Source organism: Cibotium barometz, chromosome 65, assembly GCF_041138505.1.
Source record: "Cibotium barometz isolate CiBa-2024 chromosome 65, ASM4113850v1, whole genome shotgun sequence".
In the NCBI taxonomy this organism is placed as follows: Eukaryota; Viridiplantae; Streptophyta; class Polypodiopsida; order Cyatheales; family Cibotiaceae; genus Cibotium; species Cibotium barometz.
In genome coordinates, this window is record NC_141110.1 from 18,950,925 (window position 1) to 18,976,932 (window position 26,008).

Consider the following 26,008-nt stretch of genomic DNA (forward strand, 5'->3'; position numbering starts at 1 on the left):
AATTTTAACATCTTTAATTTTGTAATTCTTAGTTTACTCTTCCAAGTTTCCAAGTTTACTAGACACTAATTTCTCATCTGCTTCGCCACCACTGCTGCGCCAATAACCCTAGTTTTTCCATCCTTAATTTACTTTCTGTAGTTTTTTTATTAAGATCCGATGGCCTAATTATGTGAACATAGATCCCAATATGTTTATAAATGTTGTTTTGTCATCGCTTTTAAATAATTAAAGCCTTTTTTTGGGTATTATAGGCTCATTTCAATATGGTTTTCGGTCTCATTTTACTATGGTTGGACTGCCAGTTTTGCATGGCGGTGGCAGTTTTGCATGGCGACGTCTCCGTTATCTTCGGCACTTGACCTCCCCTCTTCTTCCTTCGAGAGCTCTGTCCTCATACTCCTTCGAGAGCTCTGGGATCGTGCTCTTCGTTGCATGGCTGCTTCTCTGTGGTCTTCGAAACGCCTGCTTGCGGCTTTCGGTTCGTATGGATTTTCCTTGGTGAATCGATTCTTGCTCATGTGTCTTCATCTGCTTGGTTCTCGGTCCACTGTCGCTCTACTGCTATGTATGGTGACTGTGGTGCTGCGTCAGGTATATAACATTAAATCGATGCTTGTTTTGCATGCATTGGCTGACTATTGTACGTTCGGCTTCTAAGAAAGCTCTATCTGAATCGAATAAGGCAAATGTCCCTCCTCGTGTGGTGACTCCTCCAGAAGGTTCTGCAGGATTGCACAGCCTGAAGGGAGTCAAATGCAGAGCTCGCTCTTCAGGTCCTGCAACCTTTTTTTCCGTTTGTTTCACTGCTTTCGTCGTTTTTCTTTCCGCTGATTTGCGTTCACGCGGTGGCCACTTTACCTTGGCATTTCCTAACCTTGTCTGTGACCAATGTTTACGAATATTTAATTGATGCCGAGTGCTCTGGGCATCAACTAAATATATGCACTCATGAACGAATTGTCAATATATGTATCACTTAGTCGCAAGCCAGAAATTTTGTTTAGCAAACCTTTTCTAATGGGCGAGCCCCCGCGGCAAGTGCAGGTGGAACTGTTCGTAGGCGGCAAGGGCCCCCGCCATGTGTTCAAGGCACCTCTAAAGGGCTGGGACGAGAATCGGCTGGACCTGGAGGCCATCATGGACGCCTACAAGCTCAAGGCCCTCCACGCCTTCTCCCTTGCTGGCGGCCGTGGGAACCGGCTCCTCTTTAATCCCCGCAACGGACTCTCCCACCTCACTTACTCCGGAAAGCCCAATGTCGTTATTAGGCTGGATGGAGACCCTGCTGTGAGCACATTCAAAAACCCTACAAACTTATCATCAAGGGCCTGTTTGATTCTGATCAGCATTTTTTTTCCTTCTCTATCTTGAAGGACTCGTACCTTTTGCTGCTGGCGAAAGTTTTGTTTGGGTTCATTTTGGTTGGTGGCCTAGCCTTCTTTGCTCTCTCAGATTCACTGCCTGAATCAGTTCTCCGTTTGAAAGATTCGGCCAGAAGTCGCGTGATTGTACTGACATGCTTCATCACAATGCTTTATACTCAGCTTGTCTGGCGACCTTTGAAAAGTAGAAGGTAAATCCAGATCTTTTTATTTACATCTACCAAAGGCCCAAAGGGTCTATGAGACCAATGTGATTTGTGAGTTAACTGCGTGCCAACAAGACATGAAAAGAAAAACTAGCTACTAAAAAAAAACAGAACCCATGTACTACGTGTACAATTGAATCAATGCAACCAATCATCATGTGGTAAGCTGGGTAGATGATGTTAATGTCAACCTCCCTTGGCCAGAGCTGCTCTATGGTGTTCAAATATGTCCCTGGGGAGAAGAGGGTAGGCTTGAGTTTTTTTTTTGTTTTTTGGAAACAAGATCCTTTTATTAGTTATCAAAGAACAGCCTCAAGGCTAAATACAAACTCGCCTCCATGTACGGGGAGGGGATCAAAGAACGCATGAGGAAGGATGAATTGCTCCTCTTGGCCGCTCTATGAAGAGAAGGCTATCTCATACAAGGGGTGGGGGAGGGAATAACCACATAGGTGGTTTGTAGTGCCAAGTGTGCTCACCACCACTATCGTGAGAAAAGGACTAGGTCGCCAGAGCCTCAGGAAGGCTTCCCGATGCTTTCGCATATGATCAGAACCACTCTGAAGCTTCTCCCACTATTCACAGAGGGTATGAATGATGCCAAGCTAGATGCTCCCGATGGACTCCGCAGGCAGACTGTGGGTGCCTTCGATGGCTTTGCTGCATCGAGCTCTCTAGATGTATCGTGCGGCAATGTTGCTGTGAATCTCGACGTGAAATGAATGCCAGAGGAGTACTTCTAGGACTATCCAGATATACTTCGAGCTTATGAGCATTGAGGAAGTGGTTGGTCCATATGTATTCGAAATACAGATATGGACGTCTTGCGATCAAGACAGATTCAAGAGGGAGGGATTGTATCTCTAGCTCTCTTCATTGTATATGTATTGGACTAGAATTGATCATTATTCTCCTCATAATGGTTACTTGGACCTACTCTAGTTGGGTGGCAATGATGTTGGATGACCCATCGGATGGCAACGATGCCTGAATGAGATTTGCATATGGAAGCAACGATGCCAGATGACCCATTGGATGGCAACGATGCCAGATATCTTGGACTTTGCAGTCGAGCGGTCATTGCGACCAAATGACCCAGATGACTGTATTGGATTTCACAGTCGGGCAGTCATTGTGACCAGATGGCTCAGATGACTATTGGATTTTGCAGTCGGACGGTCATTGTGACCAGATGACCGAGATGACTGAATTGGATTTTGCAGTTAGGCGGTCATTGCGACCAGATGGCCTAGATGACTATTGGATTTTGCAATCAGGTTGTCATTGCTGCGACTAGATGGCCCATATGACTGTATTGGATCTCATAGTCGGGCAGTCAATGCGACCAGATAACTATGGAAGAACTCTCGGGCAGTCCTAGTGACCAGATGGCCTTGAGGATAGTCTGAGCGGTTTCCTCGGGAACCAGACGGCTCGGCATGGTTTCAATGAAACCAGACATGACAATCCATGAACACGAGGATCATTACTTGTGCACTGCATACTGATGTATGTTTGAATTTCTTTGACTTTGTGTGCTGTTTTTGATGTGTGCACAATGCTTGGATTTATGGCATGTGATAGTCCACTGGGCTCCAGACTACCTGGCCAATACCTGGAATACCCAGTAGACGCGAATGATGCATACTTGTTTGTTGACTAGCTTGTGTCTTGTTTTTGCAGAAGGTAAGTATGCATTTTTTATGTCTAACATATGTGACATGCCATGAAGATGTACCATCAAGAACAAGGACATTCGTCAAAGAAAAGACATTGAGATGTTGCTAGATGAGCAGATGACAACATAGGTATGGGGAAAGACCAGATGCACAAGCTCACCAGATGGGATACTTTAGAGAAAATCTCTGGAGCCAAGGCTAAACACTCCAAGATTGTCTCAAAATGCAACTCTATGGGCTTGCAATGGAAGGAAATGAAGATGTAGCTTCTCTTGTCAATAGGCTCAAAAGTCTAATGACTCAACTTGTGTATGTCAAATGTGCTGTACCTGAAGATGATGCCATTGCCATCTTGTTAAAAAGCATGCCTCCAACCTTTGATCAAATTGTCACTGTGCTTAAAGAGAAGGAACCCATTCCTTCTTTGGAAAGTGTGATTAACTCCTTGCAAGAAGGAGAGAAGAAGTACACCATCGAGCTTCAAGGAGGTGCCTTTCCCGTACCACCAACTTCAACAAGAAGAAATGTGCTACATGTGGGAAAGACAATCATCACACCAAAGATTGCTTCACCAACAGCCCTTGTGTGCATGGTGGAAAGAACAACCATCCACCTCACAAGTGCTACTACAAAGACAAGAAGAAAGACAAGGCCAACCTTGTTGTTGAAGAAAGTCACTTTACAGAAGTGAAGAGTTTTTGTAAGGAAGATGAATCCTATGCATTGTAAAATGTTGTTCACTCTTGTTTTGGTTAAAGCCTTTATTGTTATGGGGACACTTGTTGTATGATGGACCTTGTCACAAATGTGGTCCAATCATTGTTGTGTACACCCATTTTTCCACACCTTGATGTTGTAGAGAAGAGAGCACACACCCTTATGTTATAAAGAGGGGCCTCTATCTCATTGTTTCAAGGAGGGATGTTGTTAGGCAAAACCTATTGTTGAGTGTTAGTTGTCCATGTTTAGCTTAAGGAGGGTGTTAAAATATAAGCCCAACATTGTCCCTTAGCCATATATCAAAAGGGGAATAGGATATGTACCAGTCTAAGGTTGTGTGTAGCTCCCAATGACATAAGCAATGATGTCAATCCACTCATGTATCCAGTCATATGGGATGTATCTCTCAAGGCTATATATGCCTCATGTAGTTGTTCATTTGTATAGGATCAATTATATGAATGTTATCAACTCTCTTTCATCATGAATGGCTCATTCACTCTCCCCCCCTAAATCTAACAAGACTAGCAGCACTTCTCTTGCAGCACACCTTGGGACAGCAGCCCTCTTTGCTACAGTAGAGGGCATCAACGTTTTACATCAGCTCATGGGACAACAGCCCTCTTTGCTACAGTAGAGCACTTCATCGTTTTACATCAGCTCACACCTTGGGACAACAGCCCACTCTCTGCTATAGTACAGCACATCAGCGTTTTGTCACCAGAGCTTGCACCACTTGCACCACTCGGGACGGCAGACCTCTCTAAGTATTGTAGCACCCTCGTCACCAGAGCTCGCACCACTCAGGACGGCAGTCCTCTTTGCTCTTCATCACCCCTCAGGTACCGCAACACCCTTGTCACTAGAGTCTGCAGCACTTCACCTTCCGCTGCCCACTACCACCTCGGAGTGCCTTTGCATCCATCGACGCAAGCCTTCTACACCAACCACCTCACGGAGTGCCTTTGTCTCACATCGACGCGAGCCTTCGTCATTGACCGTGGTTCAACTCCGACATCGTCTTTGCTTTTGCACCGGTCTTCTACTTAGAGTCTCCTCACATTAGAGGGCCTCTTGTACATATTTTCCCTCACCATCATATATACACTCACTCACCCATTTCATGCTATGTTGTTTTGCTTTGATCTCTCGTACATCTGGTCCTTTCGTCCTTTTTGCCCTCACATGGTATCAAAGCTATCGTGAGCAAAGGGATTGAAGACCTCGAGAGCACACTTCATGGATCGTCTACCCGCACTGACGGAGGACCAATTTTTCTCACCAAAAGTTGATTCTCCAAACTCTGATCTAGACCACAAAGGGAATGGGACTTCTTACTCAGAGGAGAGCCCCGTTCAAGATCTTACTTTGGGAGATGATCAACCCATGTACATCCACTCATCTTCACTACCTTTGCCATCACGATCTCCCTCTCTGACTTTATCAGACTTTGCTTCCAGAGGGGGATACATTCCTTCTGCCACAGTGTTAGTGTGGGTCCTTGGCATAGGGATTGAAGACCTCGTGAGCAAAGGGATTTTTCTGGGTTTTTCTAGATTTATTTGTTTTTATTGGGTCTTGCTGCTGGCTGACAGCCCCTTTATTGGGCCGACCAGCAGCACACCACCACTATGTATAGCATAGCCTCATCATTCAACATCTATACCACATCATTGTCTGCACGCTGCTGCTGTCGGTGCCTGCAATACATCAGATCTTCATCTTCGTCATTTAGGAGTAGCACTTCTCTTGCAGCACACCTTGGGACAGCAGCTCTCTCTGCTACAGTAGAGGACATCAGCGTTTTACATTAGCTCATGGGACAGCAGCCCTCTCTGCTACAGTAGAGCACTTCATCGTTTTACATAAGCTCGCACCTTGGGACAGCAGCCCACTCTCTGCTATATTACAACACATGAGTGTTTTGTCACCAGAGCTTGCACCGCTTGCACCACTCGGGATGGCAGCCCTCTTTGCTCCTAATCACCACTCAGGTATTGCAACACCCTCTTCACTAGAGCCTGCACCACTCAAGACGGCAGCCCTTTTTGCTCTTCATCACCCCTCACTGCTCAGGCACCGCAGCACCCTTCTCACCAGAGTTTGCATCAATTCACCTCCGCTGCCCACTACCACCTCGGAGTGCCTTTGCATCCACCGATGCGAGCCTTCCACAGCTTCCACCTCACGTAGTGCCTTTGCCTCACATCGACGCAAGCCTTCGTCATTGACCGTGCTTCAGCTCTGACATCGTCTTTGCTTCCGCACCGGTCTTCTACTCAGAGTCTCCTCACATCAGAGGGCCTCTTGTACATATTTTCACTCACCATCATATATACACCCGCTCACCCATTTCATGCTGTGTTGTTTTGCTTTGATACATCTGGTCCTTTCGTCCTTTTTTCCTCATAGGTAGCCCACTGAGCCCAAGCAGTTTCAATGGTGCCTAAGCCAACTACTTCGGGCAAGAGCTGCCCTTTGATAGAAATACAAACTCCCCTTGCGTCATGGAGGGGCCAAAAGAGGGAGACTAGAAAGTGTGACTCCTCAGTAAAATCTTCTTGCAGCGGCGGGTACACCCCTCTGAAAGATGGTGCTCTTGGAGGAAGAGAATATCTATGGGTCTCCCAATTGTTGCTCTATGGAGCTCTCCTTTAAGGGTGCCACGTCTCTGAAAACACTGAGGCCCTCGCAAACCGTGGATGTTCCATGAGGCAATGTGCATATTAAATCTTTGTGAGAAGCGGAACAATCGGAACTGCCCTCCACTCGAAGAGTCTTAAGCGTGGGTTTTGACGGGGAGAAATCACAGTCGGTCCTAGGACGAAGGCGTGTATCCTGTCCTCCATGTGGCGCCACTCTATTCGAGCTTGGGAGTAAGCATAATTTGAGCTCCACCTGTCACAATGCAAGTATCTGTAGGAGGGGGAAGGGGTACTGCCATTGAGATATGAAGGAAAACAAAGAGCATCCAAGCTGGAGGACACCACCTCCCCATTTTGATCTCTGTGGCCTGAGTCTCCCAACTCCATCCGTGCTAAGGGCCAGAGATGGGTGAGCATGTCGGTGATGCGCAGATCATGAGAGCTCAACTGCTTGCCCCTGGATGGTGGCAGACACTGATTCCGTGTCCCAATCTGTCCTTGGGGCTGCACTCAAGGAGCATCGGAGATGAAGGTTGGGGAGGAGGGGGGTGAAGGGAAAGCTGCCAGGAGGGAGAGGGAAGCAGAAGGGAGGAATTCTCTAGAGAGGAAGGATGCGAGAAAGGGTCTGCCGAAGGCTCGGTGGAGCCAGTAGGCCTTATTGGAATGCGGGAACCTGGAGAGGAATCTCGGTAGGGTAACGGTCTCGCAAACCGCGGGAGCCGGAGGGGTTCCTTTAGGTATTGGGGTAGGTGCCGCGAGAAGGGGGGGGAGGGGGGGGCGCAAGGGGATGAAGGGGCAAAAGTGAAGCGAGCTAGGAGAGGAGGGGCCGAATGCGGGTTGGGAAGGGGGAAGAAGGAAGGGGGGGGGGGCGGGGGGGCAAAGCGAACAGGGGGATGGCACAGGCAGGCAGTGAAAGAGTGCACAGAGCGGAAGCAAAGGGGCACTGGAATGTGCTGAACAGAGAGTGCAAGAGAGAGAGAGATATGGAGCAAACTATGCTGAATATGCTGAAGCAAAACAGTCCCAAGCAAGAGACACTACAAGTCTCATAAGTGAGGGAGCAAATATGTACATGACTAAATATAAAAGGGAGAGGCAAGCCCCACCTATTTATAGGTGAGGAGAGCTGGCCGACTGGAGCTGCAAATGCTGGCTGACTGGAGCAGAGGAGCTGGCCGACTGATAAAATACCAAAAGGGTTGGGAAAAATCCCAGAAAAATATGGAGAAAAGGGGTGGCCAGCTCACAATCAAGGGCCATACAAAAGAGACCAAAAGGACACCAGAAATGGGTAGAAACTGGGGATGAATGTGCTAACACTCCCTCGCAACACCAGATGCTAAACAAACTCCAAGAAGCCGAAGAAGTCGTCCTCTGTCAAAGACAAGAATGTAGCAATAACAGGTACCAGGAAAGCTCCACAAGTAATCTCCACAGCAACTCATCTACAAAAGCAGCGAGGTACACTGCTTCTCTAGAAGAGAACAACCATGTAGGTTGCGTCGTGCTGCGCCAAATATCGGTGCCAAACCCAAATGTAAACATAGTGTCATAGGAATCCCTAGAAGCCTAAAGCTCCAAGAAGATAATACCCTCAAAAGAAATAGAGTCCATCTCAAGGTTGATTCTGTACGTACGTACGGATCCGTACAGTACGGTACAGCCGTACGGTACGGTACAGTACCGTACTGTACGGATCCGTACGGTTTTTTTAAAAAAAAAAAAAAAAATAATAAGTGGCGTGGCGTGGCGAAACGTGTGTGGCGACCATGCGCTTGCGGATAAGCGACCAGATTTTGGGCATTAAGCGAAAATTTTTTGGGTCCATGTGAATACTTGCACAATCGTGTGTACCTGCAAAACTCTGCAGAGTAGCTTCTTCGCTCTTCTTCGCTCTCTCTCACGCCCAGGCTTCATCATGCCGCGCAAGACCAACCCGAACTGGGCAATCCACACCAATGTCCTGAGGGTTGTTAACACCCCTTCTCAGCAAGGGTCAGGTACTCGGCTATGGGCATGCAAGTATTGCGGGGAGCAGTACACTAGCACCATAACTCGCGTCATCAAGCACATGACAGGTATCGGGTGCACCAATCAATGTGGTCCATGTGATAAAATACCACAAGCTGTGAGGGACCAATTGATTGCGGAGAATTGTCCTGCAATGGGTGGTGCAAGCAGTGTTAGAGGTGGTGAAAGTACGCAAGATGCTCTCCATGATGCTTTTATTGGAGATGTTACAGGTTCAGGTACAGTAGATGAGGGTGAAAGTCTTTCGGCTTCAGCCCAATCCACCACAGGCAGGAAGAGGGCACGTATTGCTGATGATGAGGACCTCCTGCCACAAGATGCGAGAGGTACAGGGGAGGCATCAAAGCAATCCACTCTGCGTTCTTGTATCTCATCACAAGCTTGGGTAAAAGAGCGGCAAAGGGTGGCAGAAATGGAGATTTGTCGCACTCTTATTGAGTGTAATATATCCTTCAATGTGTTAAGGACAGACCAATGGAAAAGAATGGTGAAAGCAATTGCGCAGGTAGGGCCTACTGAGACATGGACAGGTCTTCAGTATACGAAGATGCGTACATCCATGTTGGATGAGCAGAAGGCCTTGATAGACAAGGCGCTCACACCTGTGAAAGCAGGTTGGCAGGAGTTTGGATGCACTATTATTTCAGATGGGTGGGCAGACATTCGCAAGAGGCACATAATCAATATCCTTGTGTCATCTTGCTTGGGCACCTATTTCTTGCGTGCCGTGGATGCAGGGAGAGCAGGCGACAGGATCACAGGGGAGTTCATTTATGGCCACATTCGACAGGCTATCCTTGAGGTTGGGGAGGACAATGTTGTGCAGGTGGTGACCGACAACGCCTCTAACTGCAAGGCAATGGGTCAAATGGTCGAGGCAGAGTTTCCACATATAGTGTGGACTCCATGTGCTGCCCATTGTCTTGATTTACTTATGGAAGACATTGGGAAGCTTGTTTGGGTGCAGCCCATTGTTGCAGATGCTGTAAAGATCACCACCTTCTTCCGCAAGAAGCATCAGGCTCTTGCCATCTTTCGGAGCCATAGCCCTTTGGATATGGTGAGACCATCCAAGACCAGGTTTGCCTACATGTTCTTGGTCTTGGATAGGCTCTACAAGATAAGAGATTCACTATCATCAACAGTTGTGGATCCAAGGTGGCGACAGATGCATAATTCAGAGGATGAGCGTACAAAATACTTGCAGAGGCGGATCCTGGATGATGATTTTTGGCAGCAAGTTCATAGCCTTTCAGTTGCACTTAAGCCCGTGTATGTCCTTCTCCGACTTACAGACATGGAGGGCTCAACTTTGGGGCTGGTCTTTCATTTGTTTATGCAAATGAAAGACCATGTTGCTCAGTGCTCCATGATGACTGCTCAACGGTAAGCAATAGTTCTAATTTCTTCCTCTTTCTTTGATTTTTATGACTTCTCGATTCTCGATTCTCTTAGCACTATAACCTAAGACATGTATGTTCAATCTCTCATTTTCAGCCGAGGTGAGATCCTGGACATTGTAGACAAACGGTGGACATTCATGAGCCGTCCCATCCATGCGATGGCTGCCATGCTCCATCCTCTCTACAGGTCGCCAGAGCTATGGAATAATACTGCTTTGAGCATGAAGCAGTCAGAGTATGTGGGAAGGATGTTCTCAGAGGAGGAGCAACTTCAGATTGATAGAGAGTTCACCACTTACATGAGTGGTATTGGTGCTTCATTTGCGAGACCTGTGTCATTGAGGAAGGAAGCCATGAAATTCCCTTTGACATGGTGGCACTCTTATGGAAGGGTTGGTCTTCCCAACCTTTCACGAGTTGCTCTTCGTGTTCTATCTCAGGTAACTTGTAATTAATCTCTAAAGTATAATCTTCGGAAATGAAGATTGATGTTTTAGCATTGAAAGATTTACAAATTTGCTCGCATTGCACTCATTTTTGCACAGGATTGCTCGGCTGGAGCATGTGAGCGGAACTGGAGCTCATACTCCCTTATACACACTAAGATTCGGAATCGCCTTAGTACTTCTCAATTAGAGAAGTTGGTGTATTGCAGAGCTAACATGAGGCTCGTGCGAAGCTACCATGCTTTGGGGTCACCGAAGCAGGTATACATTGAAATTTGGACTCAATAAGAACTTAGAAGTAGAAATTTTTTTGTAGTTCAATGGATGTCCATTGTCCAATATGCAATTTGTGGCATGTTTAAACAGGTTGATCCAACACTACTCAAAATGGTAGATGAACCCAGCCCGGAGCTTGTGGATCGGCAGATTAGAGATGAGCAAGAGGAGATTTTGAGAGCTTTACATAGAGAGCTTGAGAGCGTGGATCGTTGTGTGACCCGCTCACGTGCACGATCTCTCAGCATTCCTCTACGCCCGGCAGCTCCAGATCCAGGCTCTGCGAGATGAGAGAGCATTCGCAGGGGAAAGCTTCCAGTTCGTCGCACCCAGCAAAGGCGTGCAAATGAGGCTGTCGAACTCATTCACACTCAGATTCCCGAGGCACATGATGAGGATGCACTGGAGCTTGTTGCTACTGAGCCAGAGTTCGATGAAGAGGGCAATGGTATCAATGATGGAGGCATGCTCTCTTCAGAAGACTCATCATCTTCATTTGATGATGAGATTTGAGACGAGTCTAGACAACTGTGTAGTGTTTCATTGTTTTGCTTTTTGCACTTGTGGACCAGGACATGTGCTGGCAGCTGTAGACATGATATTTGTACTCTCTTTTATTATCTATGACTTTCATGGTTCTTGCTTATATCACTATGACTGTTTAATGTTAACATGAGGTATTGTGTAATGGGCTTGGTAACTGATAATTGATTTAAACTTTAAGTAATGAGGTTCAGTCTCTTTATTTTAAGTATTTTGGTTGCTATGTCTACAAAATATTCAGGTTTCTAGGACTGTTTACAAATGGTACGTACTGTTTACGTACCTTAAAATTTGTTCCGTACAAAAGTACGTTCCGTACGTACTGATACCGTACCGTACACTACGTACCTTACCACCTTGGTCCATCTGCTCCAACTATGTACAAAGAGTAGCCAAATGCTGTACAATAGCATCCTCCTTGAAGGTTGGCATCGTCAGATGTAAGAACTCAACTGTCCCCTCTGAAAACTAATGTCGGGACTCCACATGCCCAACCAAATCCAAATCCCAATCCTACAATCCCTTGAAGTACCACTGTGCCCCAGGCACGGTCACGGACACACCTGACCACAATCCAGAATCCTCACACAGAGTAAGAGGAAGAGGAACATTCATAAGAGTGGTAACTGAAGTAGTAGTAGCCTCCTCAATAGCATCACACAACGTAGAAGCAAGTTCCTCCATAGAAGGCAAAGGGACCAGCAACACATCCTGGTCACTGGTTGTCGAAGAAAGAATTGGAGGCGAAGCAATAAGAGACAAATCCCCCTCAGAAGCTGTGAGCAAAGATAGCCCACTGTCTTCCTCAAAAACATTATCAGAGATATCATCCTGGTATGGAGAAGTATGCAGAGAAACTAAAGGCAAGGCAATATGAGAAACAAACTCCTCAGATGCAATGAGCAAAACTGGCCCAATATCCTTCACTGCAGGCACATCTCCAAAAGAAGTATCCACAAGATCACTGGCTGCATAGCACCCAGAAGTAGAAACCATATGTCAATCATCACTGGCATCACCATACAGGTCACAAAGCAACTGCCACACATAGAAAGTAGAAGAAACATCAGGAGCATAGATGAAGTGTCGAAGAACTGAATCCTGACAATTCAGGAGGAGAAAGCCATAGATCTGTTCGTCAGTCTTCCTCCTAGGGGCAAGTTCCGGCAAGCACCAATTCTTGTACGAGAGAAACTCCATCAAACCATACTCCCTGAGAATAGAAGTAACCTGCAACTTCCATGACTGAAAGTTACCACTAGCCAACTTGTCTGCCTCATCTAGGAAATAACAAGAGAGTGGTACGGGAGCCAAATCTGAAGTTTTCATCATTTGATCCAATCAATAGGACCAACCCTCATAAGATAAAACTGTCCAAACCAAAAAACGCTGATATAGGGTCTTTCCTCCCACCAAAACGCAGCCCTAAGAGGCAGGACAACACCCGAGAATCCTCCTGTAGCAAAAAACGAAGAAGCTTCTGTGGACTGTACCTCCAACCTTGAGGTCACCAGAAGAGGGAAGCAAAAAATGCAGATTTGATATAGAGAGGAAAGGCAGCCACACAGGGCCTGGGAATATGCTGTAAGAGGGTGCAAGTGGGAAAGGCATCAACAAGGACAGTAGCTTGGGCTCTCCTCAAGAAAACGCACAATCTCTGAAGAAAAAAAAGTGTCCTCCACAGGTATCAAGAGTGCCACCAAAGCCTGCAACACTAAAGACCCCCTCTGCAAAGGAGCAAGCCCACTAGAGAGGAAAACGCAGCACAGAAGGCTGCTGTCCTGAAGAAAACAGGCCGCCTATGTCCCAAACTCCATGTGGAAAAGAAAACGCTGGTCAACAAGTACCTGATGGCTGAGTTGATGAAGCCAATGTGAAGGCAAAGCGACCAGCAGGTTCAGTCCAGAAAACGCGCAGTAAAGTGTTGCAGATCTATGAGAAAACGTAGAGGAGAAGGTGCTGAATCTGGGGCAGCAAAGAGGTTGCTAAACCGGGAGCGATGATACCATGAAAGAGTGCATAGAGCGGAAGCAAAGGGGCACTAGAATGTGCTGAACAGAGAGTGCAAGAGAGAGAGAGATATGCAGCAAACTATGCTGAATATACTGAAGCAAAACAGTCCCAAGCAAGAGACACTACAAGTCTCATAAGTGAGGGAGCAAATATGTACAAGACTGAATATAAAAGGGAGAGGCGAGCCCCACCTATTTATAGGTGAGGAGAGCTGGCCGACTGGAGCTGCAAATGCTGGCTGACTGGAGCAAATGAGCTGGCCGACTGGTAAAATGCCAAAAGGGCTGGGAAAAATCCCAGAAAAATATGGAAAAAAGGGGTGGCCACCCCACAATCAAGGGCCATACAAAAGGGACCAAAAGAACACTAGAAATGGGTAGAAACTGGGGATGAATGTGCTAACAGGCAGGCACATAAGGGGGAGCTTAGCTCGACGACGTCACTCGTGACTTGCATTCTTGTTCACATTGCACTCCTTTTCGTGCATACAAGCTACATCAAATCCACCTCCATTATATCATAAGGTTGCATTATTGCACCCTTCATCACTTGTATTTCTAACACACTAGACATGATATTGTTGGATATCAATGCTCCACCCTCATATTGTATTTTTCGAGTACTATGGCTCCCACTATGAGGAGTAGCCATGGTTGAGCATGTTGACAATAGCTTGGGTTAGGGTTTGCAGCTATGGTGGCCGGAAGATCTTCATGTCATAGGTGTGTGTGTAGAAGGATAGAGAGAGGAGAGAGAACAATGCTCTTGGAGAGAGAGTAAAGTACATGATTGAATGATGTTTAATTCAATGAAGTACAAGTGCCTTTATAGGTTACAAAGGTTAACCTTGTGACATCATTGCTTATGTCATAGCACACAAATATTAGATATTACCGATACCCCTCTAAGAGGTTGTTCACACACAAAGACTACCACACTCATAAGAGTGGGTTCACATACGTAAGACCTTGATTTCCAACAAATCCTCCCTCAAGGGATTACCTGTCAAGGATAAATCTAGGCTCATGGTTTCTCATGCCAGTTTTCCTAGTCAAGGATAAATCACATGGCTCTAGAGTCTAGTTTCATAGGCTAGTTATGGGATCCCATGCGTAAGGACAAACAAGGATTAGGTCACACCACACAACTGAAAACAACACACAACTCAATAGAAAACAACACATATCTTGGACTTTAAAAAGCCCAATCATCATAACAATAGTCTGCCTTCACTGTAGGAAGCTTTGTCTCCTCAATGATATTTGCATCTACATGTTCTTTTCATTGTGGTTGTTTTTCCCACAATGTTTTCATGGCTTCTTTGTGTAACAGTCCTCAACATGAGTGTTCCTAACACAAAGGAAACATTTATGCCTTTGAAGCTCTTCTTTGTGAAGAAGGAGCCTCATCTTCTTCAATGAAAGGTCAAAGGTCCCTTCTCATCAGACTAAACTTCAGCTTAGTGTGCTAGGTGTGGAAACTCTCCCCATTGAATTTTTCAATGAAATTTGGGAAGCTATAGCTTCTGTCTGCTGGTTGATTTTGTTGATTTGATGCAGGCTCTCCTCAGGTACTATAGTCTTGTCCTCTTTCCTTCTTATTTCTCTTTCGATCCAAATATGCAGCTAGTTGTTGCAGGTGTTGTGTCTGTGCAGAAAGATTGTGGCTAGAGCGCTTGACACCGCTGGCTGAGCAGCGGTTGAAGGCAGCCAGCGCTGGGCGGCGGCGGTTGCTGTTGGTTGGTGATTGCATAGACAGGCGAGCAATGTTTGGTGCAGTGGCTATATGCGATGCTGACTGGGGCAGTCGGGTGGTTGCTGACTGGCTGTGCAGAGTGGGTAGGTACACATGTTGAAAGCAGCTGCAGGTCGGTGTTGGGTGGCAGCTGAGTTGTGAGGCACCAAGCCATCCCAGTTTGTACAGAAATTCTTTAGCTTCTTTCATCTCATTCTTAACAAACTTATACCATAATTTGAGCTATCAATGTTACACGAGCTTCACATGCATTTGACATCTCTAAAAAAGTTGGTAAACACACCACAATTTTATACTTTTATCTCTCTTTCAAGATCACATAGCTCAAGCACCCAAATCTCTTTCCAGACCACATAGATAAATTGTCCAAACTCTTATGCCACCATAGGACCTGCTAGTGCCCACATAGATCAGGTCCCCAAAACTCTCATGCCACCATACGGCAAGCTCTGATACCAAATGTTGATAGTAGCTTGGGTTAGGGTTTGTAGATACAATGCTTAGCTATGGTAGCAAGGAGTGAATGCGGGCAGCGCACAATAGTAGTTGAAGTCGGCCGGCAAGCTCTGATACCAAATGTTGATAGTAGCTTGGGTTAGGGTTTGTAGATACAATGCTTAGCTATGGTGGCAGGAAGATCTTCATGCATAGGTATGTGTGCAGAAGAATAGAGAGAACAATGCTCTTAGAGAGAGTAAAGTACACGACTGAATGATTGGACTGCTACTTGACTAATTCAATGAAGTACAAGTACCTTTATAGGTTATAAAGGTTGACCTTCTGACATCATTGCTTATGTGATAGCACACAAAATTCAAACATCTAGATATTATTGATATCCCTCTAAAGTGGGTAGGTTGCACTACCAATTTATGGCAGGGATGATAATGTATACCCATAAAACCACTTACATATCGAAGCAAAGCTTTGGGGTTGTTTCTTTATGCAAAAGTGGGAAAACCAATCTCTTGGGAATTGTAACCGATTGCAGATACATCTTGTCCCGACATTGTGGGGCCCAAACAGGGCCCAAGATGAGCCTGAATGGGTGTGGGAGGTGGAGAAACTGTGGGGTAGATTTTATTACATCTTGGTAGCACCGACTATGATTGCTATAAAATCCAAGTTGGTCTTTCACCAACCTTCGTTTATCATCTGATCCAAACCTTCCCAACTTGCTGCGATAAAATCCAAGTTGGTCTTTCACCAACCTTCGTTTATCATCATCACGAACCTGCCTAGAAAGCACTGTCTCCCAACCATCCATCACCTCATCATCGGCCTCTTGTCTACATCCTTGGAACTCGGGATCCAAGGCATACACATCAACATGCATGGGAGAATGATAACCATTCCATCGTGCTTTACATAATTCTCGAACCTTTGTATATTTCTCGTCAGACAAGCCCATTTGCCCTATTTTCTCGATCATTCGGTCAGCCCCCTCATAAACCTTGCTCATGCATGGCTCCCGTCCATCTGCAATCGGCATCAAGTGCATGATCGGCTTCATCACAACATTTATAGTGTTGACTTCATCCCAAAATGTGAAGTCTTGTAAGGTTCTCCAACCTCTATGCCAGCTCTTGATCGAGAAAGAGCCCATCCCATCCGCTCATTGCATACAACCAACTGCTTCAAAGGCAAGTTTACTTTGGGTAACCTCTTCATCATGAGAAAGTTATAACCAAAGTGTTTCTCTGAGTACTTCAAGAGATCCTTTTTGAGCGATCTCTTGTGGAATTCATTCAAAATAAATTGATGGTTTTTAATGAAGCTTATTATCCCCTTGTCTTTTTGAATGTGTGGATCAACCCACGCTATCATTATCCTTTAGTAAGTTGCTCAAACAATGAGCAAAGCATGGACTAAATGTGATATACAGATACTTGTCTTCAAGCTTTAGACCAGCTCCTCTATTTGTTGCCTCACCATCAGCTAAGAACCGAAAAACATTCTGTGGGCCAACTTTCTCAATACCTTGGGTCCACTCTTCCACAAGCTGATCTGCAGTTTTTCCAGTCCGAGAAGCATCATGTGAGGAAATGAATTTCATTCTTTCTCAAGAATAAGCAATTATGCCATGAATGGACCTTTTTGGAGTGTCACTCCAGTCATTTGCAATAAGTGACACCATTCTTTGCCCAACTTTCATGCACAGATTCTAAAGCACATTCAATTGTAGCTTTCTCCTTTTGCAACAAGGTGGTGCGTAGTGTCTCATAGAATAGAGGCTTGTATGTTGGGCCATACCATGCAATCTCTTGGACCATTTCAATAAAATATGGGGACTTGGCAACATTGAATTCTACATGATCATGATAAAAGAACCTTGCAATAGTTGCATCTACCCTCTCTTTCTTGTGGGGATCCCAAGCTGCTCCCAAGGTTTGCTGCTTGCTGGAGCTTGTACTCATAGACTGCGAATCTTGGGAAAATGCAAGGCTCCCAAGTCCCCCATACTGCTGTCCATCTCCCAAGTTTACATCTTCCCCATGTCTCTACGCATTTCAGGTGTTGTCCGTGGGCATTTGTTCACTTGTGCTTTTTCTTTGTTTACATGACATAGATGTGCTCTCACACAGTTTGCTCCTCTTGACTTCTCTCTTTTTTTTTTTCCCGAGAAAAGATCCTTTCATTAGTTATAAAAAAAAACGCCCACTGGGCTACAAAACCCCTCTCGTGCTCATAAGAAGGCAGAGCAGAGATGCAATCAAGGTAGCTAGGGAGACTCTCCCTAGGTGCAAAAAAAAAGTACAAACACAAGTACAAATAACTGAGAGGCTATCTCATACAATAGGAGGGGGGAAAATCCAAACAGGTGGCCTGTAGTGCCATCATTGGGGGTACCCGCGTGTAGAGTATACCGCTACGCCAAGTGGTGTGGAAGGCCTGGCGCCGCAAGATCGCTCGATCCGAGTCGCCTCGGATGCGGTCATACTGTCCTCGCAAGGTGTGAATCAACTCCTGCCAGATACTCCGAACAGTCTCTGCTGGTGGCTCCAATCTTCCCTCAAAGGCCCTGAAACAATGGGCTCTCCAGGTGAACCATATTGTTGGGTTTTACGCTGTGTATGCACCCAGAGGAGTGCTAGTGATCATCAGTAGATTACTGGGGCACTTTTTACTTCAGTTAGTGGAGGTTTTTTCTCCCAGTTTAGCCTAGTTTCACTTATATTCAGTTTATAGGTGTTTTGGTCCACCCGGCACATTTTATGGCCGGACATGTGAACACATATCTTTAGGGTCACTATTATGTGGCTATTGTACTTCACTTTTCATTAAGCATATACAAAAGTCATGTTCTCTCTCTCTGTTTGTTTCCACGCTTGCTTGAAGCTTCTGTAAACCCTAACCCTAACACTTCATTGCCTTCATTTGGTATCAGAGCATCGTTAGTCTGCCCTTGCCCTGCCCGTACTTGGTATCACTACCTTTCATACTGCACTGCTCTGTACATGTTATCGCCTGTTTCCATCAACTGAAGGTACAGTCGCACAGCTCCGTACAGTGTACCTGCACCAGTCCGTACACACTTGCGCAGGACAGTACTGCTCCGTACATCTGTGCTTCCGTACAAGTCAGCGCTGCCTTCAGCGCACGTGTACCAGCTTCGAACGACTGCGCCTGTCAGCGCCTGTACCTGATACGTACATCTGTACCTGCAGCGCACGTGTACCAGCTTCGAACGACTGCGCCTGTCAGCACCTGTACCTGCTACGTACGTCTGTACCTGCAGCGCACGTGTACCAGTTCGAACTGCAGTGGCCGACTGTATTAAGTCGACTGTAACTGTACCCGTGGTACCTGCTTGCAGTGTACCTGCATAACCCGACTATACCTGTCTGCAGTGTACCTTCACAGTACCTGCAAAGAATATGCCAGCAGTCGCCTTCAACACTGAAAAGTACAACTCGACTGCACCTGCACAGTACAGTCAAATGTACTTGCTCTTTTGGTGGACTGTACCTGCATAAGTACCACAATCTGATCAATCAATCTGTGGTAAGCATTAAATATTCTGTTTTTGGGCAATACTATTTTCTCTGTGAAATTCTACAGGCACAACAGGCAGATTTTCTAGCAAAGAACTATACAGGTTTTTTGCACAGTTTGGGTGCAGTAAATTTGGGCATTTTTGGGGCATTTTGGCATTGTGTACGCCATTTGCTGCTCTACTCAGTCATTGGTGCATTGAGCTGCACATTCAGAGGATTGAGAGTGCAGGCATATTTGGGTGAACTGTATTCAGTGGAGTACAGTTATTTTCAGGGTTTCTGCTATTGGGTTTTTTGATAAACAGGTACAACATTGTGCGTAAGCATAATGGCAAATCAATAGCAAAGTGATGTATTCACATATTTGTCTAAGGAAGACAAATTGGATGGCACGAACTACTCCTTGTGGAGTTTTATGCTGAAAAATGTGCTTGTGGCAAAAGGTCTTTGGGATTTTGTTAGTGGTGATGAACCACGTCCAGGTCCATTGGCTCCAGAGACTCCTCCCCAAGGGGGTGGACGAGGACAACAGGTACAGGCTCCAGGACAGCCATTGCCTGTTCAAAGAACAAATGCTCAAAAGACATGGGATGCCAGGGATGCACAAGCTTTGTCACTCATTGCATTGTCAGTACAGAGGTCCATTATACCTCATATTCGTTCTGCTGGCTCTTCACAGAATGCATGGGTGACTTTGGAGCAGATGTATGCTGCTCGTAATGAGGCTAGGATCTCATTTTTGAAAAGAGAGCTGGAAAATCAGAAAATGAATGAAGGAGATGATATGTCTAGCCACTTAAACAAGTTGCAGGATTTGAGAGAGCAACTCATCAATGTGGATGAGATTATTCCTGAGACACAGCTTGTGTCCACCATCTTGCACTCTTTGCCAAGATCTTACTTGGCTTTTCATACCTCTTTGAACCTCAGCATGAGGAATGCTGTTGAACCCCTCAAGTATCAGGAACTTGTTGCTCTCTTACTACAAGAGGAGCAAATGAGGAAGAATATGAATATGAACACAAATGCTGAACAAGCATTTACTACAGGTCAAAAGGGGAAAGGAAAAACTCAGACAAAGAGTTCAAATCAAAATTCAGGTGATGGTGGTTCTTCACAGGATACCAAGAAAGGTGATGGACAGCCCAAGAAGAAGGGCAAATGTCATTACTGTAAGAAGCCAGGTCACTACATCACGGAATGTAGGAAGAGGATTGCCAAAGAGAAGGCAAAGGAAGCTGGGATGTCTGTTAATGATGCTTCTAAAGCTCCTCCAGAGACTGCTTCTTTTGTTGAGGACAGGGATTACTGTTTTTATACATGTAGCTATGATGCCTCTTGGTCTTCACAGACACTCAGTTTGACAGAGCATGCATGTACTTGGTATTTTGATAGTGGTGCCTCAAAGCATATCACATCTCGCAGGGATTTGTCTAGTCATGTTGGCCCTGCCCTTGTTGGCAAAACTGTTCAGTGTGCCAACAATGCTTCATATCCAGTTCGTGGCATTGGGGAGATTCAGCTTACAGCCATTGATGGCTCCATTCTCCGCCTTACAGATGCCTTATATGTACCAGGGATAAAGAAGAATTTGTTGTCCATTTCTTCTTTAGCACATTGTGATATGCAAGTCCACTTTGATGATGATAAATGCATGGTCAGAGACAAAGCTAATGCCTTGACCTTGATGCTTACTGGTACATTATGTCATGGACTTTATTAGTTGGATGCATTTCAGCCAGTGGATGAGTCTGCTTATAATGCATTCACTCTTACTCCAGCTATGGTTGATGCGGAGTTATGGCATGCTCGCATGGGGCATGCAAATTTTGGTAGTCTTATGCTTATGCAGCGACATAACATGTTTACAGATCTACCTCTCATGGAGAAGCCTCCGGATCACATTTGTGAAGGATGTATTTTGGGAAAAATGCATAGGTTTTCCTTCCCACGTGATCAGGCTCTAAGAGCAACTGCAAAGTTGCAGCTTATACACAGTGATCTTTGTGGTCCCATGCAGACGAAGTCATTAGGTGGTTGCTTCTATTTTGCAACATTTATTGATGACTTCTCTCGTATATGCTGGGTCTATCCTTTGACACAGAAATCACAGGTATATGATGCATTTTTGGCCTTTGTAGCACTTGCTGAGACAGAGTCAGGATGCAAGGTCAAGACTCTCCGTTCTGACCGAGGGGGGGAATATATGTCACATGTGCTGAATTCCTTTCTTGGGAGTAGAGGTATAAAACATCAGTATACTACTCCTTACACTCCACAGCAGAATGGGGTTGCAGAAAGGAAAAATCGGTCACTCATGGAGATGGCCAGATGTATGCTTAAGGCAAAAAGACTACCACATATCTTTTGGGTGGAAGCAGTAATGTGTGCTTGTCATATTTTAAATCGATGTCCCACAAAGGCATTGGTTTCTATCACTCCTTTTGAGGCTTGGCATGGCCGCAAGCCTTCTGTATCGCATTTTCGTATCTTTGGGTGTCTTGCTTATGCACACATACCCAAAGAGTTGAGGAGGAAGCTTGATGATAAAGCCACAAAATGCATTTTTGTTGGGTATAGCCGTGAGAGCAAGGGCTACAGGTTATATGACCCACTATCCAGGAAGATATTCATCAGTCGGGATGTGATTTTTGATGAAAAATCAGAAATATCCATGGCTGGTTATGAGGCAAATCAGGCTGAAAATGATGTGTTTGAAGGTCTACTACCCATGGAGTTTCATTCTACAGTTGGTGATCCAACTCATGAGGGTACTGGACAGCCAGCAAATGATGTAGGTGGTGCAGAAATTCAGCAGCCAAATGAACCAGAAGCTGAACCAAATATGGGACAGCAGGCACCACAGGTCAGACATATACCTAGATGGTATTTGAGGACATTACAGGACAGCCATTTAGAGGGTCCTCTTGCTGGTCGTACTCATAGGGAGACAAGGACCAATGAGCATGCACACATCATGGATTTGAATCTGGTTATGGCAGCCAGTTTACAGGATGATGATGAGCCTGATTCATTTGTGGATGCACGAGATAATGTGCATTGGAACAAAGCCATGCAGGATGAAATTGATTCTATTAAAAAGAATCAAACATGGGATTTGGTTGATCTGCCCAAAGGCAAGAAAGCCATTGGTACTAAATGGGTCTATAAGTTGAAAAGACATGGAGATGGATCCATTGACAGGTACAAAGCCCGTCTAGTTGCAAAGGGCTATGCACAGAAGAAGGGCATTGATTATGAGGAGACATTTGCTCCTACATCCCGTATGTCGACACTTAGGTGTGTCATTGCACTGGCTGCACATCGTGGTTGGGTTGTTCACCAGTTGGACATAAAGACTGCATTCCTACATGGGGACCTCGAGGAGGAAGTTTATGTATTTCAGCCCATGGGATTTGCAGAACATGGTCATGAGGGGAAAGTATGCAGGCTGAAAAAGGCCTTGTATGGTTTGAAACAAGCTCCACGAGCTTGGTATGCAAAAATAGATGCTTTTCTACTCACTCAGGGATTTGTGAACAGTCCATCAGAGACCACTTTGTATGTGAAGAAAGAAGAGGCAGATCTGCTGGTCATCAGTCTTTATGTGGATGATCTCTTGCTCATGGGATCAAATGATGACAAAATTGCAGCATTTAAGGAGATACTGCAACAGACATTTGACATGTCTGACTTGGGCCTTGTACATTACTATTTGGGCATCAGTTTGTGCAGGATAACAGAGGCATTGGGTTGTTGCAATCACGTTATGTTGCTAAACTTCTGGAGAAGTTTAAATTTCAGGATTGCAAGCCTATTAGTACTCCTATGGAGCCTGGGATGAAACTGTCACTACAAGATGACAGTGTTTCCTTTGATGCCACTACATATGCTCAGGCTGTTGGGTGCCTAATTTACTTGTGTAATACAAGGCCAGATATTCAGTATGCAGTCTCTCAGTTGAGCAGATTCATGCACAGCCCACGGTTGTCACATTGGCAAGCTGTGAAGCGTGTATTCCGTTATTTGCAGGGTACCTTGTCTCTTGGGTTGCTTTATCCTGAGGGGGGTGACATGCAGTTACATGCTTACAGTGATTCAGATTGGGCTGGTGATTTTGATACCAGACATTCCACTAGTGGGAATTGTTTCTTCCTTGGCGCTTCATGCATTTCTTGGCTAAGCAAGAAACAGACCACAGTGGCCACTTCATCTTGTGAGGCAGAGTACAGAGCAGCCTACACTACTACTGTTGAGTGTGTTTGGCTGCGTCGTCTTATGACTGATATGGATATTTCAGTGGAGGAGCCTACACCTATCTATACTGATAGTCAGAGTGCCATTGCTGTGGCCAGGAATCCTGTGTTTCATGCTCGCACGAAACACATTGAGATTCACTATCATTTTGTTCGAGAGAGACTCCAGGCAGGAGATATCAGTCTGATCTACTGTCCTACAGATCAGAATGTGGCAGACATCTTCACCAAGGCATTACCACGTCCGAAATTTGAAGCATTCCGCAATGCTTTGAATTTGTTTCCTTTTGGTGGATGATGTACAGTGATCACATATCACTCCAGGGGGGTTTGTTGGGTTTTATGCTGTGTATGCACCCAGAGGAGTGCTAGTGATCATCAGTAGGTTATTGGGGCACTTTTTACTTCAGTTAGTGGAGGTTTTTTCCCCCAGTTTAGTTCAGTTTCACTTATATGCAGTTTATAAGTGTTTTGGTCCACCCGGCACATTTATGGCCGGACATGTGAACACTTATCCTTTAGGGGTCACTATCATGTGGCTTGTACTTCACTTTTCTATCATTGAGATATACAGCAGTCGTGTTCACTCCCTCTGCTTGGTTTTCCACGCCTGTTTGCTTTCTGTAAACCCTAACCCTAACCCTGTCCTGTCTTCACATTTCATGCGCATGTGAACCTTATATGACTGAGTCGGCAGCCTTAAAGCATTATGAATAGCACATAAAAGCCTATTTATCCAATCGTGTATGATTAGAGCCAGCTGACTTTCTCTTGAGCAAACCGACCAGCCCTCTCATGCATATAAATACCTAGCACTTCTCCCATTCATCAATAATTCAATCATCATCAGCACGCGACCATCTCCCAAGCTGAAACGCATACTTCTCTGCTCCTCTCTTGCAAAAAATGCAGCTCCATTCATCATCCCCTCTTGCAGAAAACGCAGCACTCTCAGCCTGCATATACAGCCATCAATTTCTTGCATATTCATCCCTCACAGCCATAGAAACAGTCCCCAATTCAGCCCCTTTCTCAGCCACATATTGCAGTCGTCCTACAACCCCTTGGAAGAGTGCATTGGCATCGAGATTGGTCATCATTGGTGCTTCTACAGCAGTGTGCAGTCAACCCATTGTTTGGTCTGCTGAAGGTCTTGTGTTCGGGTTCATCCTCACATCAAAGTCAGTCTCATATTCATTCTCTTCAAAGAAATAAAGAAAATACTCCTAGCAATAGGAGGGGGCCTTTCAGTGGGTAATTGGGACCCAATAACGTGTACAAATCTCTCTCTCTCTCTCTCTCTCTCTCTTTCTCTCTCTTTCCCCCTCTCTTTCTCAAAGTTTGAAGTGTTAGTGCATTGCTAAAGACTCACAAAAATCAGGATACAGAAGGCGGTGTGAGACTTTGTGTGACGAGTCCTTTCATCTATGCATAATTGCGTTGCATGTTAGATTCGTATCAAATTCAGCTTGTCCACACACACCACATCCTAGCGTGAGATCACGAAGAAGATACCAGTACGTCAGGAAGACATCTCCCCGAAGAAGATCATCCTCTTCCACCACCAGAAGATATCATACCTCTACTCAGAGCTTAGAACCAACTTCTCATGCAGTGTCTCCAACTCTTGGAGGCCACCGCAGCAAAACCAACTACTCCAGTCTTCCCCCGACTTCATCTCTCTTCTTTCAGATGGAACATCAAAGACGAGAAGACGGGCAGACAGCGGGAAGAGATAGCTCAAAATGAAGAAAAGAAAAGATGAGAAAAAAGAAAGACGAGAATATGAGGAAGCCCAACACAGGCTTGAAGAAGACCAGCGTCAGGTTGACCTCGCAGCTCAGGAGCACCAACGAGAGCTCGATCATGAGCTAATGTTACTCGAACACAAGCGGGAAAGAGAGGCCGTGCATCTGCAGTTCCAACATATCCTCTCTTCATTCTCTCCGCTCATCGGTGCTACCAGCCAGCCTCTCGCAACATCAATGACTGTCATTTGGACTCAGCCAAGCCTTAGTAAATATGACAGTAGCTATCAATCAATTTATTCATCAATTTAATGAACGACGATCTCCCACCCAGTCTCCCACCCTCTTGTCCTGAGGATCATCATATCGATTTGGTCCTTGGGGCAGAACCTCCTAGCAAGTTTTTCTATTGTCTTTCTAAGACTTTAGAGGGCGAGCTAGAAAAAGCAATTATCTAAGCTCCTCCGAGCTGGATTCGTTTGGCGATCTTCCTCACCATTTGCTGCATCCATCCACTTTGTCCGAGAGAAGGACAAGTCTGCATGCCTTTGTGTAGATTATAAAGTTGTTTTGAAGAACCGTCTTTGTACACTCAAAGAAAAATGCCAAGCCCTTCTCCATGATGTCCATGATTCTCTTGTTGGGGGTCATAGGAGTATCAACAGTACCTTGGAGAAGTTAGAGCGGTTATTCTATTGGCCTAAGATGCGACGATGTCTACTAGCATGTCCAATCATGCCAGATATGTCAAAAAGTGAAAGTTCCTCATACCAAACATGCATGGTTGCTTCAGCCTTTGCCTATTCTTGAGGAACCCTTTCACAACATCAGTATGGACTTCATAGGCCCTCTTCTTGTCTTCAACTGGATCTAGAAACACAGTGTGTATGGCAATTGCTGACCG

The 26,008-nt window shown here is 45.4% G+C and overlaps 2 protein-coding genes across 4 annotated transcripts in view; both read left to right on the plus strand.

Annotated features, from left to right (window-relative positions):
* The first annotated feature begins 962 nt into the window (after positions 1-962).
* The window catches only part of LOC147603006 (uncharacterized), a 33,623-nt gene continuing 8,577 nt past the window's right edge, over positions 963-26,008 (plus strand). For both annotated transcript variants that reach the window (XM_086797316.1, XM_086797315.1), the window contains exons 1-2: positions 963-1,290; positions 1,377-1,576. In XM_086797316.1, coding sequence (XP_086653442.1) covers positions 1,021-1,290; positions 1,377-1,576 — 470 coding nt within the window. In that variant the 5' untranslated portion in view covers positions 963-1,020. The remainder of the gene's footprint in view (positions 1,291-1,376; positions 1,577-26,008) is intronic.
* LOC147603007 (uncharacterized) lies at positions 8,382-11,261 on the plus strand. Of its 2 annotated transcripts, none has more exons than XM_086797284.1 (4): positions 8,382-10,052; positions 10,164-10,509; positions 10,615-10,776; positions 10,882-11,261. In XM_086797284.1, the coding sequence occupies exons 1-4, from the start codon at positions 8,554-8,556 to the stop codon at positions 11,080-11,082; spliced, it is 2,208 nt and encodes a 735-aa protein (XP_086653410.1). In that variant the 5' UTR covers positions 8,382-8,553; the 3' UTR covers positions 11,083-11,261. The 2 variants fall into 2 exon arrangements, with proteins under 2 accessions (XP_086653410.1, XP_086653411.1); XM_086797285.1 differs by having other exon boundaries at positions 10,164-10,461; positions 10,882-11,260.

What these genes read in the sequence shown, in the direction of transcription:
- LOC147603007 (XM_086797284.1), top strand. Translation starts at nt 8,554, where the DNA reads ATGCCGCGCAAGACCAACCCGAACTGGGCAATCCACACCAATGTCCTG. An exon ending in TCCATGATGACTGCTCAACG is followed by an intron (nt 10,053 to 10,163) that starts GTAAGCAATAGT and finishes TCTCATTTTCAG; the next exon opens with CCGAGGTGAGATCCTGGACA. An exon ending in CTCTTCGTGTTCTATCTCAG is followed by an intron (nt 10,510 to 10,614) that starts GTAACTTGTAAT and finishes ATTTTTGCACAG; the next exon opens with GATTGCTCGGCTGGAGCATG.